This window comes from Poecilia mexicana, unplaced genomic scaffold (assembly GCF_051168715.1).
Source record: "Poecilia mexicana isolate PSO_F unplaced genomic scaffold, ASM5116871v1 scaffold_19, whole genome shotgun sequence".
Taxonomy (NCBI): Eukaryota; Metazoa; Chordata; class Actinopteri; order Cyprinodontiformes; family Poeciliidae; genus Poecilia; species Poecilia mexicana.
In genome coordinates, this window is record NW_028263388.1 from 7,574,967 (window position 1) to 7,593,668 (window position 18,702).

Consider the following 18,702-nt stretch of genomic DNA (forward strand, 5'->3'; position numbering starts at 1 on the left):
GCAGCTCACAGCCTTAAAATCAAATATGGCTGCCATGCATAGTTAGTGAAAGTTCAGGTGAAAATACTGGGTGATTTGTATCCCATTAAATCAGAGGCACATCTAACACTGTGCCACATGGAGTTGTGTTTCAGTGATTCTTGAGAATAGGGACAAAATGGGTTTTAATTTTCCCATTTCTTTTTTTTTTTTAATTTCTCAACCTTATGTATGCAAATATGACAACTAATGTTTAGGAAATGTAAAGATGCTAAGGTGCAGGCTCCCAGTTGCAACATTTTTTTTAAATTACATTTTTAATCGACCTGACCCAGAACTTTGTCATCACCATCTGACAAAAATAAATATAAAATGATTTTTAAAATATCCTATTAGTGATATTTGTACTCATTTTACAGACAAATGCTTCTCAAGAAACAAAATAATTATTATTTAAAACAAAATCAACAAAAAGTCCATCTGACGGAGTTGACAGTGCATGGAGGAGTTGACACAGAACTGAAGGTGGTGACAAACTAGTGAGTAAAATGAAAAACCTGATACATATGAAGTAATGCAATTTATGTAAAATATATTAAAATGAATTAATTGCACAATTAAGTGAGATTTGACAACAATTTCACTGAAAGAGTCACAAAAACTCTGACGGAGTTGACAAAAAGCCAAACTGCCTCAATTTATATGATGTTACTCTGAAGGAGGCCATATTGTAGCTCATCAGGTCCATGAAGTCTTTACAGTAAACCAAAATGAAGCTTTTATTTCACAAAATTTCCGCAAAGTTTTGAAAATTGTCAGTTATGGAGTTGACACATCATGGTTATGACAAGCAATTTAGGAATAAAACAAAAGAAAAAACTAAAGAATAACATATACTAACCAGAGCTAACTAGCCCTCTTAACAAAAGAAGAGAAAAGACGACGTCATGGGGCCCTCAGAAGTTCTGGTGCCCCGCAATAATGCCTGATTTTTTTTTTACATTCTTTTCATGTCTGACGGTGTTGACAAAAACTAGGGACAAATTTCAACGGAGTAGGAAAATATATAAAAAATATTTTTAATTCAATTTATCGATACTTTTATAATTATTTATATGACAACTTATACTTAATTGTCATAATATATAATTTTAGTATTTCTTTAATTGTTTTAAACTATTATAATGTGTTGAGTTCTGCTCCTGGACAAGGGATTTTACAGGCATCATCCACCAACTACAATGTTTAAAATAAAAAAATATTCAGCAAACACAAGAAAAACATTGTTGTGCTCACATGACCCAGGTTAATTTAGTCAGATATTTGAAAAAAAATATATTTTGTGTATATTTTATTCAAATTTGGTGCTTTATACATAGGACCTGTTTTGATTCTCAAGAATCACTGGTTTACATGCAGAGTAATACACTGTCATTAGCTTGTGTTGTGTAACAACAATAAGCCAGGTCTCATTACTTTAAATGGGATACCAGGGAGATTTCCTATGCCGATAGCCAGAGTGAAAAGGAGACTTATTTGCAGTTTTAACATTTCCCAAAAGAGATTTACCAGCAGGGAGGAGAGACTGGCGAGGACGTCAAGTAAATACATTCTCTTCTTGAAAGGGCAAGTTTTAATTAGTGTAATAATCGTTTTGGACAGCTTAATTAGATATCCTGCGTCCTCACCGCAGGTCACTCACTCAGGCGCTATTAGCTTAGAAAACTTTGCTAATAAAAGCACGAGCTTATTGTGCGGAACTTTTGCAGTAAAATGGTTTCCGCGGACCGTTATTGCTGTAACACAACATGCAGCCCCAGAAACAAACTGTATTCACAATTTGCTTTAAAGTTTAAAAGTGTGAAGAAAATAAGAGCGAATGTGAAGCTGAGCACAAAGTCGGGCTAGCTGTCAGCTTTAGCTAAAACATCGAAGGACAGGCAGCCTGTCACGGTGAAGATAGACGGTCTCCACCTTGGCTTTTGATCCCCTGTCCCGCTGTCCAAAGCTCAGGAAGAGCAGCCAGAGGCAGCTATGAGGGGCTGGTGAACAGAAACCGCACAACACTCAGGATATAACCCGCTTTCAGATTGATGTTTGGAAGCTGGTCCGCACAGAGGAGGTAAACATGAGGAGCTGCAGGCGACTGCTGTCTGAGCTAAAGCTGTGGACTTCAGGAAGAAGTAAATGGACAAGGGGACTTAATGAAGGTGAGTCACTGGTACCACTGTCTGCACACCGTCCAGTCTTGCTCAAATTGACAGATTAAGTTGTCTGTTACATTTTTTTTGTGAAACTCATTTCACTCCAGTTCAAGTTATGACTCATGAAAACCGCATTAAGAGTCATAAAACAGTTTGCGGTGCAATGAGACTGAATTGTGGCTTCATTATTGAGATCCAAATGTGCTAGAATAAGAAAAAAACCTACCTAATTAATTTTCACATATATAACTAATTTAGTAAATATGAAAGGAATAAATACATATCTGTTAGCTAGCTATTTATTAAGTGTACAATTACATAATTAAATGTTTAAATAATTAAATTTAAATTCCATTATGTTAAAAACATACTTTTTATGTAGTTATCTAATATTTCATGTGCTACAGTCCATGTGAATTTATTTAATCTGTAGTCAAAGTTTATGAGATAGACACTAACATTTGATTGGTTGACCTGCACGGCAACTCGGCTACAGACCAATCACATTCAGTATTGCAGTGTTAGTCCCACCCACTGACTTTGATGGATAAAGTAAAAAAAAAAAGCACTGAGTGCCATGTGTTAAAAAATACTAAAGAACTTTAAAAATGCATTTAGCGTGTAATGAACCAATTTGATTTATAATTATGTAGTTAAATATAATATTTAATATTCGCGCAAAAAATATTTAAAGAAATATTGATAGAGTTCTTCTCATTTTAATTGTATTTCTGAAAGCTATTAATAATAAAATTGAAATTTGGAAACACATCATTAATCCCAAAGGCAAATTTATTTATTTTTTTTAACTTAATTTAATTGTGTAATTTATTTAATGAGTTTATCATGTATTGAATTGTGACACATTTGACCTTCAACTCGTCCTCCATTGATCCAGTCTGTTGATTTTTGCAGGCCTTGGTGGGAGTGGAAAGGCATTTTTGTCTACTTCTAGCTGTCCAAAGGTGTGTATCGTTGGGAGCGGTCCGGCAGGTTTCTACACGGCGCAGCATCTTATTAAGGTGTGTACTTCCTGTTCCGACAGCACACGGATAAACTTCTCTGATGCTTTTTCAAAGCGAGCAGAACATGCCTGGCTTTTAGACTTCTGTCATGTCAAGTCATGGACACACTTGACTATTTGCACTACATTTTGCAAACATGTTCCTTTTGGGTTTGAGTGGATAAAAATGGAGAGAAATACACTGTTATCGGCTTGGACTGATGGACTGAACAGGAGACTTAAATCGGGGGGAAAAGTTACAAGTATTCACATTTTGACGATCAGAAAAAAAAAAGCAAATAGTGTTGGCAAATTATTGCAAACATACTGTTGATTAACTATTTGAGGCTCTAGAAATGTCAAATAGCAAGTGACCTTTTTCTTTTTTTTTTACCTCAGTCTTTTAACTGGAGGTGGAGTCATGCCATTAATAGTATGATGAAAAAAAAGGGTTCTACATTCGAACTAGGTCGCCAAGTTGACAAAAACCGAGTGTAGCGAAGCCAGGTGATTGCACCATGTCTCTTCTGTCAGAAGACGCACAGAAAGCACTCTGGTTTTAACACTTGACTATGGATTAACACGACTCCATAGAACTGCAGTAATCCAAATGAGATGTGACTAAGAGATGGATTAGTGTCTCAGACTGATGTAATTGAATGAAGACCTTTGATTTACTAAGTGCCACCAGGCTGGAAAATAGCTCAACTTTACAACTTGAGCTGATGACATCAAATTTAAAAACAAGAGTTTTTCCCAAACAAGTGGCGACAGGAATGTGAAGGGCCAATAGCACTGCTGTGTCAGTTAAGAAGATTAACTTATTTCTTTTTTTTTTTTCTTTTTTTTTTCTTTTTGCTTAGTCCCTTTTATGTTTTAGATGTTATATAAAACGCAGCAATGCCTAAAAAACAGCACAGCATCGTTGTGGACCGGAACATGCAGGCAAATCTGGATGTCATCAGCAAATGGTGTGATCCAGCAGTACGCTTCTTGAAACCGAACACAAAAGGAGGCATATATGTTACTGGAAATACTGCATGATCTGGTTGATCATAGAAGATTTGTGGCTGTCTAAACAATAGTTTATCCTCCAACTGCCTACGAAGCTTCCTCATGAACGTACATCATAGATAAGCAACTCATGACAGGAAGTCGTGACTAAAGTAAGCCGTTTCAAACCAATCAGAGATGACAGTAAGACCAGACTTGTAGTTTAGAAAAAAATATAATGAAATCACTTTGAATCTGTGTTATGTTAGCAAAACAGTAAACACAGTAGATATGTCACGCCGGAAACAACTCAATTTCTCTGTTACCTTTTGAATAGATTCCTGGACTAGATAATAATCTGTCAAACTAGAACAGGAAAGAGCACTTCTGTTTTGTGATGTTGTGTTTTTAGTCACCGATGCATGCTAAAATTTCTAGAAGCCATTATATACATGCTTGGTTGCTTTCGAAGTATTTTTTTAATGTCTACTCTTGCTTTTTCTGTGCCTCAGGGAAACATAACCTAGCATCTAATTTTTAATGGAAATCATCTAAGACAAGAAAATAGCATCCAAACTGACAAAGAATGACCCTTTTCACTGTAGTTAGCTTTTTTGATTGTATTTTTATAGCTCTGACTTTTCTTACGGACGTGTTTTCCTACCGTTTTCTCTGAATTGAGGCCTCAGTGAGTCAGAGAACGATGGACTGACAGATTGTAAGAAATACAAACACAGAACCATCAAAGCAGGAGCCTAATGGCCCGGATGCACTTTGTTCAAGTTCAGTTGCGATGTTTTTATCTGTCATAACTTTTTTGTCTTCTTTATCGTCTCATCTTTCAAAGTTTCAAAAGCTTCATAACCCAGCAAGTTTACTATTTGTTATTTCTCACAGTTCTGTTCCGGACTATTAAGACAGGAAAATAATCCCCCAACTGTACCACTGAAAAAAACAGTGAAATATTGTAAAAAAACCAAACTCTTGTCGGATATTTAAAGTTAACAGAAAATACAAACTTGGAGATGACTGCTATAAGAATCATTTTAAAAAGCAATTGTATTTTCTTTAAGGTAATTTTCCTCCATTTTGACTTGTAAAACAGATCACACCAGGGAACAGCACTGGCTGTCATCTGAGCTTCATCTGTGCTTACTGTTCATGTTTGCTGTTAATTTTACACTGAACATTAGAAACATTCAAACATTCTTTCTGTTCTAACGCATTAGAGAAAAAAACTCTCAAAGTCACTTTTCAAAGATTCACGAGACGCTTTTAATGAAAGCTGTATTTTGAAAGTTGTGTTTGGCCGGTACATAAAAAAACCTTTGAGCTTCTCATTTATGAAGAGACGATATCTGCAGCGAGCGATTTCTCCTGTTTGCCATTTTTTACCGTCCGTTTCTTCCTCTCAGGCCCGTCAGGATGTGGAGGTGGACATTTACGAGCGACTGCCCGTCCCCTTTGGCCTGGTCAGGTTTGGAGTGGCCCCTGACCACCCTGAAGTCAAGGTGTCTGCTTCTTCCACTGACATTTTTATCACACAGCAAAGTTTTTCTCTTCAAGTGTTTTTAAAGTGTCTTAATCAAAGAAGCAGCCCAGGGGATCGTAGTAGCTCTGGAGGAGTTGCAGGAATCCACCGCTCAGGTGGGCGAATTTCTGGAGTGGCAAAAGCGCACTCGCTTTTTTTTTTTTATTGGAAATGAATTTTGTTTATGGATTAAGAGTAAATGTAATTGTCCAAAATTTCTGAGCTAGAAAACATGCAGGATGATGGTCCATCCTGCACGAGATTCACCTCAAAGCCCTTCCAATTACTTTGTCTAAAAATGTCAAAGAAAGATTCCTGTACAATATTTAACTTAAAAACCTTTTACATTTAATAAGTTGCATCATTTTCAGGTCTAGGATTATCTCATTGTTGGTTATGATGAGTGTTGAGTCGGTCAGAAACATCAGAGATGCGTAGATCTGAGGTGGAAGAACGTTTTGATGGTCAGTCCATGAGAATCGCCACCTGACAAGACAAGTGAGCAAGTTAAACATATATAGAGAGAGAAAAGAAATGGTTTTACTCGCTTCTGCTTGGCTGGAACACAACAGTTTAACAAAAACTACAACAAAGAAGGAGTTCAATACAATAACAAATAATAAATGCAAAGAATGCATGAGGAATTAATATCCAGAGTCAACTTAAGTCTTTGGCACAGTCTAGCTCCTGGAATTTTAACCTGATTGTTTTCTGCAACCTTCAAAGCTGATTTCAGTTGTGTGTGTTTTTTTTATCAGATCTTCAGTAACAACGTGCCAAACAGGAACTGCAGATGGTTGTTTTACTGGAATTTTGAGAGCATGTAGTTCCGGACAAAAGTTTTGCCTGTGGCTCTAATGTTGAGTTTTTACAGACACTGTGGTTTGTAGAGTGATGTCTTGATTGCAAAGAGCTTTATTATCTTGTAAAAAACTTCCTTTATCACAAGGATATATTACAACTGTGCTTTATTACAGCATTGTGTGGTGTATTTTTTCTCTGACACAGCATAAGGTCATTTAAAATCACTCAATAACTCATAAAACCAACTGGTTCCAAATTTGCACTTTTTAAAATTATTGTTCCTGTACTTTAGAAAGTATCAAATGTTATTCTGTGTAATATATGTATGTTTTTTTTCTTCTTTTTTGTCCTCCAGAATGTCATCAATACTTTTACTCAAACAGCCAAACATTCCCGCTGTAGTTTCTACGGCAACGTCAATGTCGGGAAGGATGTGACCGTCGACGAACTGCAGGGGGCGTACCACGCGGTCGTACTGGTGAGAACACGACGGCTGCGACCCAATCCTAAAACGAGAATTCACGCTTTGACTGTTTTTTTAATATATATTTTCTGTCAGAGTTACGGGGCGGAGGGCAACAGGAGGATGGGGGTGCCGGGCGAAGACCTGCCCGGCGTCTACTCAGCCAAAGACTTTGTGGGCTGGTACAACGGCCTGCCCAGCTGCCGAGAGGTCCGTAGAGGGGGATAAAAAAAGAAGCTCATGTGTTCTTGTGTAAATCAAAGCAAAATGGGCTGGTTTCATGTTTTTTATTAATTGCTCCTCCAGCTCAAACCGGACCTGAGTTGCGAAACAGCCATCATTCTGGGACAAGGCAACGTGGCCTTGGATGTTGCTAGGATACTGCTGTCTCCCTTAGACATTTTAAAGGTGAGAAGGATTTTTCTATAGATGAGAAAAGTTTTACCCTTGGAGTTAAAATATCTAGATCACTTTGCAAACAAAGTCACAAAAAGTCGATGGGTATTGTAGTGTAGTTTTCTTCTGATAAAATAATACCTTTGCGATTACCTTTAAGGAATGCAGTACTATACCGAAGTTTCACCTCATGATTTATTGTCGTCAAGAAAACGGACATAACCCAGCCAGCCCTGGAAGCCCTCGCCGAGAGTCGGGTTCAGAAGGTGCTGATAGTTGGCAGGAGGGGACCCATGCAGGTCGCGTGCACAATCAAGGTTCGTATCACGGAACAGAGGAAAACAAGCTGAGCCTTTTATCAACACATCTGTCACATGGGAAAACCACACAAACCCAAGTGTTTGACCTGCTCTGCAGACGCCTGCTTCAGTCTGTTGTTGACTTCCTGCTGTGTGGCATCACCGTCTTGTGGATGAGCCGGTTTCTGGCTGCTTTTACCTGGCGTGGCTCCAGAGTACCTCGCAACACACAGGGTTCAATGTTTGGCTGATGACACCTCTAGCTGCCCAGGTCCTATTGGAGGATGAGGGGGGAGGTTATGTTGGCATGTTGGGTTTGGGTTTAACCAAACGCCGCTGTTCATTATAACCAAAACTTCCGTCCTTTGCATAACTTGTCTAAACATTGTCGCCTGGTTTGTCGAGAAATATTCGGGCGGTTTGGACAAAACCCTGCAAATTGACACCGTGCTATCATAATTGTTTTGAAAAGAACAGGTTTTCAACTGGTAATCTTCCTGAAGTCATATTTTTCAAGTCCTTTCTAATTGTACTTGATGAATTATAACATTTAACTTAAGCCTAGAAGATGTCTAATTGAAATCTTGGCACTTTGTTTTTGTATTTTCTTGCGGTCTGAGGCAGTCTTTCACTGAGATCCGTGGCAATCTGCTTAGTCATCCACATCTTCAAAGTTTCTGCTTATAAATAAGATTTCTTATTGTAAAATGATGGACTTTCTCAATACTGTGGACTCCTGGTCTTCTCTGGAGTTTATGGACTCGTAACCGTCCATGAATAGTTGAAATCTGGGATTACTCGAGTAGCAAACACACCTATTACACCTTAATATGCATTAATAGACACAGTGGAACCAGTCTTGGCGCTAAGACTTTATTTAAAGATGCTTGCATCATCTGGTTACTCCATTCCCTTTAATGTATGTGGAAGCCCTAAGTTTAAAAGTAGCTTCTATGCATTGTTTTTCCATTTCTGCTCAGTTTATATTGAGTAAATGGCATTGTGTGATTTGTTGTGTGGACATGGTGCTAACAAACTATGCTGAAATTTTAGCATTTCAACTTTTCTTTATCTAAGCCAAGGATTCCAAATGTCATCGATTAGGTTTGAGTCACTTTTTTCCAGCAGGTTATGAAAGGAGTTTATTTTTTAAAAAGGAAACCTGAATCAGAAGAACCAGAGAAAACCCTGATAAAAAGAAAACGCAACTCCAACGTGGGAGACTTTTGGGTTTTGTTTGAAATCGTGTTGTTTTTGTTTCAAGCTGCTGGTGGAGCTTTGAAAACCCGATTGTTGCGGCTATCAGATTTCTTCATCTCGTCTGCAGGAGCTCAGAGAAATGGTGAACCTGCCAGGAACCAGGCCCGAGATGGTGACAGCTGACTTCGAAGGCGTCTCAGAAGCACTCAAAGGTCAGAGGCCAATCAAAGCCTTTCATGACGAGTTTCTTTTTGTGTTTTGTTTTTCTTTTTCACTTTTACAGTAATTTTCCGGGACCGCAACAGGTTTTTTTTTTTGCGTGTTTGTTTTTGGGGTTTTTTATGAGTCTGACTCAAGATTTACAGATTTTGCTCTTAGTTCTCATCTCCGACTTGACGGAAAGCATGCGAGTTCACGAGAAAGCGACGTGTGACTAATGCAGAACAACTTGAGCTGTCATATGTCAGGAGGAAATGTATGTTGTGGTTAACAGCTGAGGCAGACCTATGGCTCGTACACTGAGCTGAACGGAAACTGTTCACAGGTTAAAGATCGCTTCTGACGTACGAGAGCTGACAGCGGGCTGCAGACGAGGACAGCCGGTCTGCCGCTCTGCTGCTCGCATCGTTCCGCTGACCTTCCGGCCAGCAGCCTCGGCCTCGATGGAGACGTGGCATTAATTTGAAACAAATGCTCTTTTTCACCTTGACCTTGTGCATATTTTAGGTGATGAGCAGTGAGGGACAAATGCAACATTAAAACAGCATTTCTGTGACAAATGAGAGTATCATCACCTGCATACGCCTTCATGTGTGTTTTTACGCAATCCTTGTTGGGTTTAATGAATCCTGAGTTTTTTGTCTGCAAGCCTTCAAAAACACAGCTGCAACTTGTACCTGAGCGGGCATCTCTACACTGGCTTCCTGTTCGTTGCTCTGTGGGAACAATTGTCATCTTGTGATCGGAAGGTTGTTGGTTCGAATCCAGCTTCCTCCTGCCACAAGGCACTTAACCCTTACATATCTGTGTATCGGTGTAAAAATGTTTGTGTGAACGGGTGAATATAACTCTAGCATAAAGTGCTTTGGAAAAATGTACCATTTTTCTAGGACTGCAACTAGAGCATTTCAATGTGGAAGAAAAGCCGGCATTTTGAGAAATGCTGCAAACATTTAGCACCAAGGATTTACTTTGCACAACCAGCCACTTTTGCCTGTTTTAACTGTCTAAATTGAACTATTATTATTTGTTTAATTCAATTTTGGTTACAGGGGCTTCATAATTCATTTTAATTATTATTTCAGTTTCAGTTGTTGAGCTTACTTATTTTGGATGCTTAAGACATTTTCCAGTTCCGGTGTGAAAAATATTCTTTCTGTATTAAAGTTATTTGATCTTTCAGAGAGTGTACTTACATAAAAACACAATTATTATTACTAGATTAGTTGAAAATGGTCTCAAATTGACAATGTTATCATTTAACGCTAAGATTTCTAGGACGATTTATCGTCCAGCAAAATTTGTTGTCATGATCCGACAACAAATTTTACTAACAATTAATTTAGTAATCAATTGTTCAGGCAATTAATCAATTAAATGGGGTTTAAAGAAAATACAATACAACAATCTTTTCTTTCATGGTGAAAATGGACGTGCGAGCTTTGGTTCTTTAATAACTTCGGTTGGTTTTTAGCAGTTGGCTAAAAATAATGGTGTCAAAATCCAACAGATGACATCCAGTCATCTGTTTGTTCACAAAAGTCTATTGTTAGACCTGAGATCTCAGTTTGCTGATGTGAAACTGGTCATGAAGAAAAATAACTGACAGCAGCGGTATGTACATCTAAACATGGTAGACTAACCTTACAAACCCAAACCATGGTGTGAAACCGATTCAGGTGGCATAAAGTATTCAATTATTAACTTGTTCAACACACATTTGTGCCGACTGTTCCTCCATACGTTTGGTGAATAAGTCAGATTTAAAGCGGCGGTGTCTCTGCCGCCCCAGACGTCCCGCGGCCCAGGAAGCGTCTCACCGAGCTGCTGCTGAAGACGGCCCTGGACGCGCCCGGAGACAAGGAGCTGGAGAGGCGGAGAAACGCCGCCAGGGTCTGGGGGTTCCGATTCTACCGGAGCCCCACGGAGATCTTAGCCGACCCCGGCCGCAGCCGAACGGCCGGCATCCGACTGGCGGTCAACAGGCTGGAGGTTGGAGCACAGCTTTAGATTTCAAAACCCAAAATTCGCCCGCTTCGGATTCTTATAATCTGTGTTTATCGGGGTCAGGGGTCAGGAGACGCAGCTCGGGCCGTTCTGACCGGAGAGGTGGAAGACGTCTCCTGCGGTCTGGTCATCAGCAGCATCGGCTACAAGAGCCTCCCCATCGACCCCGCCGTGCCGTTCGACTCCCGCAGAGCCGTCATGCCAAACTCGGTGGGCCGGGTTCACCAAGCCCCAGGTTTCAAAACATTCTCCTACAATAAAAACCCTTTAACTAGACCATTTTCCATAACTCGGCCTTTCTTTTTAGGCTTGTATTGCAGCGGTTGGCTGAAAACCGGCCCCACAGGTGTGATAGCCACCACTATGAACAACAGCTTCGACACGGCCCGGTCCCTGCTGGAGGACATGGACTCTGGAGCGTTGGATGTGTCTCCTGCCAAACCCGGATCGCAAGCAGTCAGCAGTCTGCTGGAGAAGCGAGGTACAGCAACGCCTCAGCGCTTATTGCAACATTTGTTGTTAACCGTCTTTATTTATCTTCACCCAGAAATGAACTACAGCACAGAAACATCACAGCTATCTATGAAAAAAAAAAACTTTTTCTCTGCCCTGCGACAGACTACTGACACACAACTAGACCCTAGTTGGCTAGGGTATATTAGCTTTGCATCTATCATGTGTAAGTGCAAATTTGTGGCCAGTTGGCTGGACCATATTTGTATATTTCTCTGGAGATTTAGCTCTTAAATTCCATTCACAATGGCCTTAACATGCCTTAAATATATTAATCACAGGCTTAGGTTTTGTTTGGACAGGACTGTTTAATCTTGTATATTATATGTATATTTTTTCCACGGGAATCTAGATAGCTTTTTGTGTTTATCGTGGGTAAGTGAAAATCTGTTGCCACTTGGCTGGAGGACGTTGGTACGTTTCTCTGGAGATACAAGTCTTAAATTTAATTCATAGTGGCCCTGAAAGGTCTTAAATTTGAGTTGGTGAAATCTGCAAAAACCCTGGTATCTTTATTGGAGTCGAAACTATTAATTGGATTAATCATGATGAATATTAATGAAGTAATTGTCAAATAATTTAATTGGCAAATGTTTGTCAACTGGACTATGCAGACTCCAAAAAAGGTTGTTTTGCTGAATCAGCAGTATTTAAGCTGATTCCTACTCTCTGTAATATGTTCTACCCAGAACTCAAGTGGCATCGTTTTATCTTCCCCTGGTTCAAATTCTGTCAAAGAAAAATCTCCTATTCAGCACCTTTTGCTCTCCAGTTTTGAGTTGACCACAAAGTTTAAGCTCCAGTCACTGAGGGTTTGTTTTGCGCCATTTGTAGGAGTGAAACCAGTCACCTTCTCAGACTGGGAGAAGATCGACAGCTTGGAGACGAGGAGGGGAGACGCTTGCGGCAAACCCAGAGAGAAACTACTGAGCGTGGAAGAAATGCTGAAGGTGGCCCGGGCGTAACGGACAAGAAGCAGGCGGAGTCCACGAGAACAAAGATACAATGACTGGTTACTGTATCCATGGGGACCAGATACATACAGTACAAACGTACAAAGATAAATATTCAAAGTCAGTTTCAGCTGAAATATAATATAGAACAGGGGTGTCCAAAGTGTGGCGGGGGGGCATTTCTGGCTCTTGAAATGATTTTTGTTTGACCTCTGACCACAAGTCAAAAATTGTATAAAAAAAATATAAGAAATTGGTCAACAAAATAGAAAGCAACAGATTAACCAAACAATTTGGAAATGATCTGTTGATCTGTTTTTCTTTTAATTAAACAACAGTCCGGAGCCCTTTTTATGTTTTGGATCTTTAATAATATCCAGATTTTTTTACTTAAAAATTGTGCATGTTCACATTTTATCTTTAGGTTTCTACTTGTAGAAATTCCACCTACGGTGTGTTTACTAATTAATTGACTTTTGGTGGCAATTTGATTGCAGGGATTTTATTTGACTGGCTGGGTGGACATTACCAAATAAAAGGATGAATAAAAATGCACACCACACTTATCAGACACATTTAGGACAGTAGTTCATAAAGATAACTGAATAATGCAGGTCAGATTTATCAGGGTTTTTTTTTTTCTTTTAAGTTAAAAATAAATATTTCCCACCCCCTTTAATTATTATATACATTATAATAATTATGTATTACTTTGTGTTTGGTCTGTCACATAAAGTCCCTGCATCTTGTGACTAATGTACAAACAGGTCAAAAGGGCAAGGCACTGTGTGTTATAAAAAGTCAAGCCGTTTACTGGGTGTGTACTCAGACTAGAAGACTGACATCTGGAAGTGGAGCAACGGAAACCGCAAGTTTTGGTCCCCAGTGAGGTCGTCCTGCTGCACTCAGAGCTCAGCAGTCATTGACTCTATCAAAAAGACTTTTGTTCCATGCTAGCTAATGTTTTTACATTTTGTAGTCAAAAATAATGGATTTAAATAAAAATGATAAATCCTCTGGGTGATGCTTTTGTAACTTGGAAAGTGTTTGCACAAAATGAAATGGTTGCGGTAACGTTCACATATTAACCTGTAGTTTCGTTAGCTTGGTCCAGTCAGCCAGTTCATTCTTCCAACGCAGGTGATTAATCACTGGCGTGACACCGCCCCCTGCTGGATGAGTCTAGATTACAGTAAATTCCAGTTAATGGGAGCGATTTAAGCGCTCGGTTTACCATATTGAGGTTAACAGTTTATTAGATACAGAAAAAAATTGTGAAGCTGTTTTGTCTTTGTAACCATATAATTTACTTTACTTGGCGTGGTCAGACTTATTTTTATTGGTCAGCATTTTTAGTTTACCTGATCCGTTTAACAAGTAACTCATTAAACAGAAAATAAGGCCAAATAGAACAAGTTTGAAAAGGTAACCGGAATAAGATGCATTTTAAACAAATTTAAAGATAAACACCTGAGTTACACTGACCCACCTGCAGAAAATGAGGTAAATACATCAAATTTGTACCACATTTCAATAAAACATTTTTTACAATAGAATTGTTTGGAGTTTTTTTTTTTTTTTTTATAACAAAAGAGATGTAACTTTTGTGGCCCACGACTACTTTTAACTTTACAACTGTGCTTTACCAGTCACACTGGTGGCACTGATTCTGTTCCTATTCCTCAGTAAGACTTAAGCAAAAATTGACACTTTTAATGAACTTTTTAAAATATGTATCTGAGGACAATGAGCTGTCGTCACAAGACTAAAGAGCAGACTCAGAAACAGTTAAGAAATGCTTTATTTAGACGGTGATTCCACACTTTCCAGACTGGATTTCTGGTCAGATACGTTTCTCCTGATCAGTAAATGCCGTAGGTATGCTCCTTCCCATCTCTGTACCTGTCCAGGTAGCGTAGTGGCTGCCTGTGTGGATACTTGACCTGTGGAGGGTGGTACACTGGAGGCCTGATGAACTCAAACACTGGTTCCTTCATGTCTAGAGCGAGAATGCGGCTTTAATTTTTAAACAGACTTCAAAACAAACATGGCAACATAAAGAGACACGACTCACTGAGTGTGTTGTGGAAGGTGTTGGTAACCGATTCGTCCCACTGGCTCTGGAAGAAGGCCAGGCCTGCTGGCGTCATGTCGTCCTGATGCTTTCTGTAGAAATCCACGGTTTTAAAGGTGCGGTCAACCAGCGAGTGGCTGAGGAGGAAAGATGGCATGGATTATTACACACACATCAACACAAGTGGTAATACTCCTCTTATATCTTGTTATGGTAAGAAAGTACATCTCGTTTAAAACGCTTGAACGTCTTGATTCTCTCGCATTCAGGTAAGATGCCGGGGACGTTACTCACCATGGTGATGGGCGGAGATCTTCCCGGAAGCTGATGGGTTTTTCCTGCTTGAAGAGGACATAGATGTAGCGGTGGAAGCCTGTTCCCCTGGCAGGGAAAGGCGGCAGGTAGTCACACAGCTCCTCTCCGGCCTGCACCGCCCCGCCTGGAATGTTCCCGCTTCCAGGGACACAAGACATTCCACATTTTTAATATTCACATGTTTTGGGACTAACCAGACGAAGAAATGCACACTTTGGATTGGACCCAAAGTACTTACACAAGCCAGTGGAGGTACTCTGCCTCGTTATCCAGAAGATGCTCGTCTGCAAAGAAATGAAATAAAAATAAAGGTATGTTTTCTGAATTTAAATGTGAAAACTAGGGGTGAAAACAATCAGCTTGTGATTAAGTATCAGTCAATGGTTAGTTAAAATTAATTCCAATCGATTGTTCTTTTATTGTTGTAGTTTGCCCGCCATCCAGCAGAGAGCGCCGCTGGTCATCCTCAAGCGGCGCCTGCCGATACAACATGGCGGTCATATTAGAACGGAAAGAGAAACGGTCCAAACTCAGTCCTTTATGGGAGGTAAAATGCACTTTATGCGGTTCTGTTTTGAAATATAAACGCTCTACAAGTTCTTTAAGTTTCACCTCGATAGCGCTCATTCAGCCGAGATGCTGCATAACAGAGCAGCGTCAACTTCTCCACCAAAAATAACGAAGGCGAGGACGTGATGACAGGAAAACGGAGAAGATGACGCAGAAAAATGTTAACATGATGCGGAAAAAAAAAAACATTGTGTTGGCATTGTTCCAATACATTAAGTGTATTAAGTGAGTTAATACACTTAATGAGTGTATTAAGTGAGTTAATACACTTAATGGAGCGACTAAGTTTTTATTCAGCAACCCAAGACGTTCCTGTTTTGCTATGCTTTATATGCAAGTTTAAGAATGTGAGAAACACACAATTTTCTGTTTATTCAGTCGATATTTAGTACAGCTGACGTTTTTTTTTTTTTTTCAAATTCAGTATGTTATGAAAGATTTATCCCTTTATGTTAATGGAATGACAGTCGGCCCTCTTGAAAGAATAGGAAATTTAAGTTTTTAAGAAAATGGCTGCTTGTCAATCAACCATTAGTCCATGGATGAGATCAATCAACTTTCCATTAACGCAACTGATAACTTGCATCCCCAGTGAAAACAGACTGCTTAGTCTCACAGGTTAAGGGCGACGCTGACCTGGAGAAGTGAGCAGGAGGGTCCATAGGGAGCCCTCCTCTGCGTCAAAGGCGATCCGGGGGGCCGACACTGCCTAAAGAGACAAGATGGAGCAGAAGATAAGCTAAGAGAAGAAACATAATATCGGAAAATTCATCCTCTGTCTTTTTAGCATACTTCTGTAGGCGTCAGCTGATTCCCATAATGCACTTGTCTATCACTGTCCTGACTGTAGCTGATGCGGAGGGTGACCTGAGGTCGAAAATAGGCCATTGGAAAGAGGTCCCTGAAGACCCCATAGTGGTCGGCCAGCTTCTTTATGTGCAACGGTCCGCTGGTCTTCTCCCAGGTTTCCTGCACTCGGTCCAAGGAGATCTTCACTGAAGGGGTGACATGTGTTAACTTCACCAGTTGAAAAAAAGTCTAATTTTGACAAACGTCAAGGGAAAAAAAAAAGCGTACAAGTACGAAGTCGGGAGGCCCTCTCCAGCTCGACGTTCCTGTTGTTTCCCCTCATTACCTGCCTCCTCTCCTTCACCTCTTTGGTTCTGCTGGGACGACAGTACGGCAGTCCTATGTCCACGCGCTCAGCACCTAGACGCACAACAATACTCAGTGACGCGTTTGAACCCCATCATCAGCAGATTCCAGAGTTTACTCCTCACCGTGCTCGGGATCTGCTTTTTCCACGTAGCTCCTGTAGGTCTTCCACCACACGCGCTTGTTCTTGGCCTCCTCGGCCTGTCGGAAGTAGCGGTTGTAGCTGCGGTATTTCTCCAGAGACTCCAGGTTTGATGTGTCGATGTCGTCATTGGGCATGGGTCCCAGCGGACGCACCCGTTTGCTGAGGACCACTGGGTCCAATGGTTAGAAACAACATCGTCAAAATGTTATGGGTTTAAATTATTATCTTGCATAACTGAGTTTTTAAATCAAATTTGAATTAAAACTAGAGCTAAAATGTTTCAGTCAGGCATGTTCACAGACAGACCTCTTTTAGTGACAAATTATTATTATTATTTACCCTGTTATGACTATTTATGAGACCTCCAATAGAGCTGATGTTAGTTTCCACTTCTTGTTTTGAAGCCTGTGCTTGTCTCCTGCCCTCTGCTGGAGGATTAATGTATTGCAGAAGGCAACATCTCATTTGATTCAAGGGTAATAAAAGGCCGAATACACCTTTATTAGAAACAGAGTTTAAATGGAATAGAAAGCTCTCTTTGTTTTCATTGTTGGTAACAAGAGAAAAAAAAAACAGAATGTGTTTTAACACAATTATACAAAACATAGCTTATCAAACATTGTTTTACAGCAATAACGTAGTAAAAATGTATTAATTTGGACACAAATTCAAAGTAGATACGAGCCACTTTTTCATAAAAAAAAAAAAAAAAAAGAAAACATCCAAGGGGAGTGAATGCTCGTTGCCAAGAATATTTGTCAAATTCTAATTCTGGTCAATCACATTTAAATCAGTGACTATTTAGGCAAACACTTCCTTTGCAGTAACGTTTAATTTCATTATTTTCAGTTTCTGAAAATCTAATTCATGTAAAAGAGGCAAAATTTGATTTATTTCTTTAAAAGGGAGTATGGTTACATGCCCAAATAAGTCTAATGTAACACTTCTGATACAAAGAAAACCAGGTAATGCTTCAAATAAGTATTGGATTTGTTAAAGTGAGCCATAAAAATTGTTTAAATTTCAATTTTAATCCTTGAAATTGAACTATTTTTCTTAGTTATTTCTTGTTAGCTAGTAAAGGGATCATTGCTTTTTGATACATGATTAAATTGTAAAAGTTAAACTTGCGAATTCTCCTTCTCTCTTAAACTAACTCAGTTATGTTGCCAACGTAATGAAGACTGAAACAAAATGATTTTTCTGACTGTTGCTGAGTTTGTCATGTCTGACCGCACAGTCGAGGCCAGCAGTTTGTGTTGTTTCCTTCAAACACCCTTTTACAAAGCAACACTCGAGCATTAAAGTTCGGACAATAACTACCAAATAGAAAATATCTCAAAAAAACAATAACATTACCTGTTGTAGCAATAGTCCTCGCGTTATTGACCCCTAAATCTGTCCCAGTTCGCAGCGCAGCAGCACAAACTGTGCGCAGCGCCATCTTGGATGTAACTACGGTGGCCGTGTGGTCAAACGATACAGGACTGCGATGTTGCGTTTAATGCATCAAAGAACTCAGAAATCTACTTCAATCACTTTTTCCCATTGATAAGTAATATTAGTGAACAGGTGTTCTTGCAATGTAACCCAGGCAACGAATAATACGTAAAAAAAGGAAATAAAAATACAAAAAAATACAGGGGAAAAAAATGAAACGTAATAAAAATGTAAAAATATTCTCTTTTATGTTTTACTGACTAGCAGCATTCTGGGTTGTGCATTCAAACATTGCACAACCCTCTTTCTTTTAAATAGGATAATATAAGTTTTCAAGTTCAACATAACCAAAATATAGTCGGAACTGATTTTACACTTCAGAAATCTCTCAATCTATTGTCTTAACAGTTACGCTTCTTACTATATTTATTACCTGAAA

General features: G+C 39.4%; 2 protein-coding genes across 2 annotated transcripts; one reads left to right on the forward strand and one right to left on the reverse strand.

The window, feature by feature from the left end:
• The first annotated feature begins 1,579 nt into the window (after positions 1-1,579).
• fdxr (ferredoxin reductase) lies at positions 1,580-13,581 on the forward strand. The gene is made up of 12 exons (XM_015002335.2): positions 1,580-2,189; positions 3,099-3,205; positions 5,595-5,690; positions 6,870-6,992; positions 7,074-7,187; positions 7,284-7,385; positions 7,583-7,690; positions 9,000-9,084; positions 10,884-11,083; positions 11,162-11,333; positions 11,406-11,579; positions 12,446-13,581. The coding sequence occupies exons 1-12, from the start codon at positions 2,108-2,110 to the stop codon at positions 12,574-12,576; spliced, it is 1,494 nt and encodes a 497-aa protein (XP_014857821.2). The 5' UTR covers positions 1,580-2,107; the 3' UTR covers positions 12,577-13,581.
• Positions 13,582-14,347: 766 nt separating this feature from the next.
• mrpl38 (mitochondrial ribosomal protein L38) lies at positions 14,348-18,322 on the reverse strand. Its single transcript, XM_015002328.2, has 9 exons — positions 18,183-18,322; positions 16,804-16,992; positions 16,601-16,732; positions 16,316-16,518; positions 16,160-16,232; positions 15,192-15,237; positions 14,933-15,091; positions 14,639-14,775; positions 14,348-14,563 (listed from the first exon to the last, which is right to left on the reverse strand). Exons 1-9 carry the CDS (start codon positions 18,265-18,267, stop codon positions 14,427-14,429), a joined length of 1,161 nt encoding a protein of 386 aa, XP_014857814.2. The 5' UTR covers positions 18,268-18,322; the 3' UTR covers positions 14,348-14,426.
• Positions 18,323-18,702: the final 380 nt, after the last annotated feature.

Coding starts and splice junctions, on each gene's coding strand:
- fdxr (XM_015002335.2), top strand. CDS start 2,108: ATGAGGAGCTGCAGGCGACTGCTGTCTGAGCTAAAGCTGTGGACTTCA. Junction 5,691..6,869: donor CTGACCACCCTGAAGTCAAG/GTGTCTGCTTCT, acceptor TTTGTCCTCCAG/AATGTCATCAATACTTTTAC. Junction 11,334..11,405: donor CCGGGTTCACCAAGCCCCAG/GTTTCAAAACAT, acceptor CTTTCTTTTTAG/GCTTGTATTGCAGCGGTTGG.
- mrpl38 (XM_015002328.2), bottom strand. CDS start 18,267: ATGGCGCTGCGCACAGTTTGTGCTGCTGCGCTGCGAACTGGGACAGAT. Junction 15,092..15,191: donor GAGTACCTCCACTGGCTTGT/GTAAGTACTTTG, acceptor TGTCCCTGGAAG/CGGGAACATTCCAGGCGGGG. Junction 14,776..14,932: donor GATCTCCGCCCATCACCATG/GTGAGTAACGTC, acceptor TTTCCTCCTCAG/CCACTCGCTGGTTGACCGCA.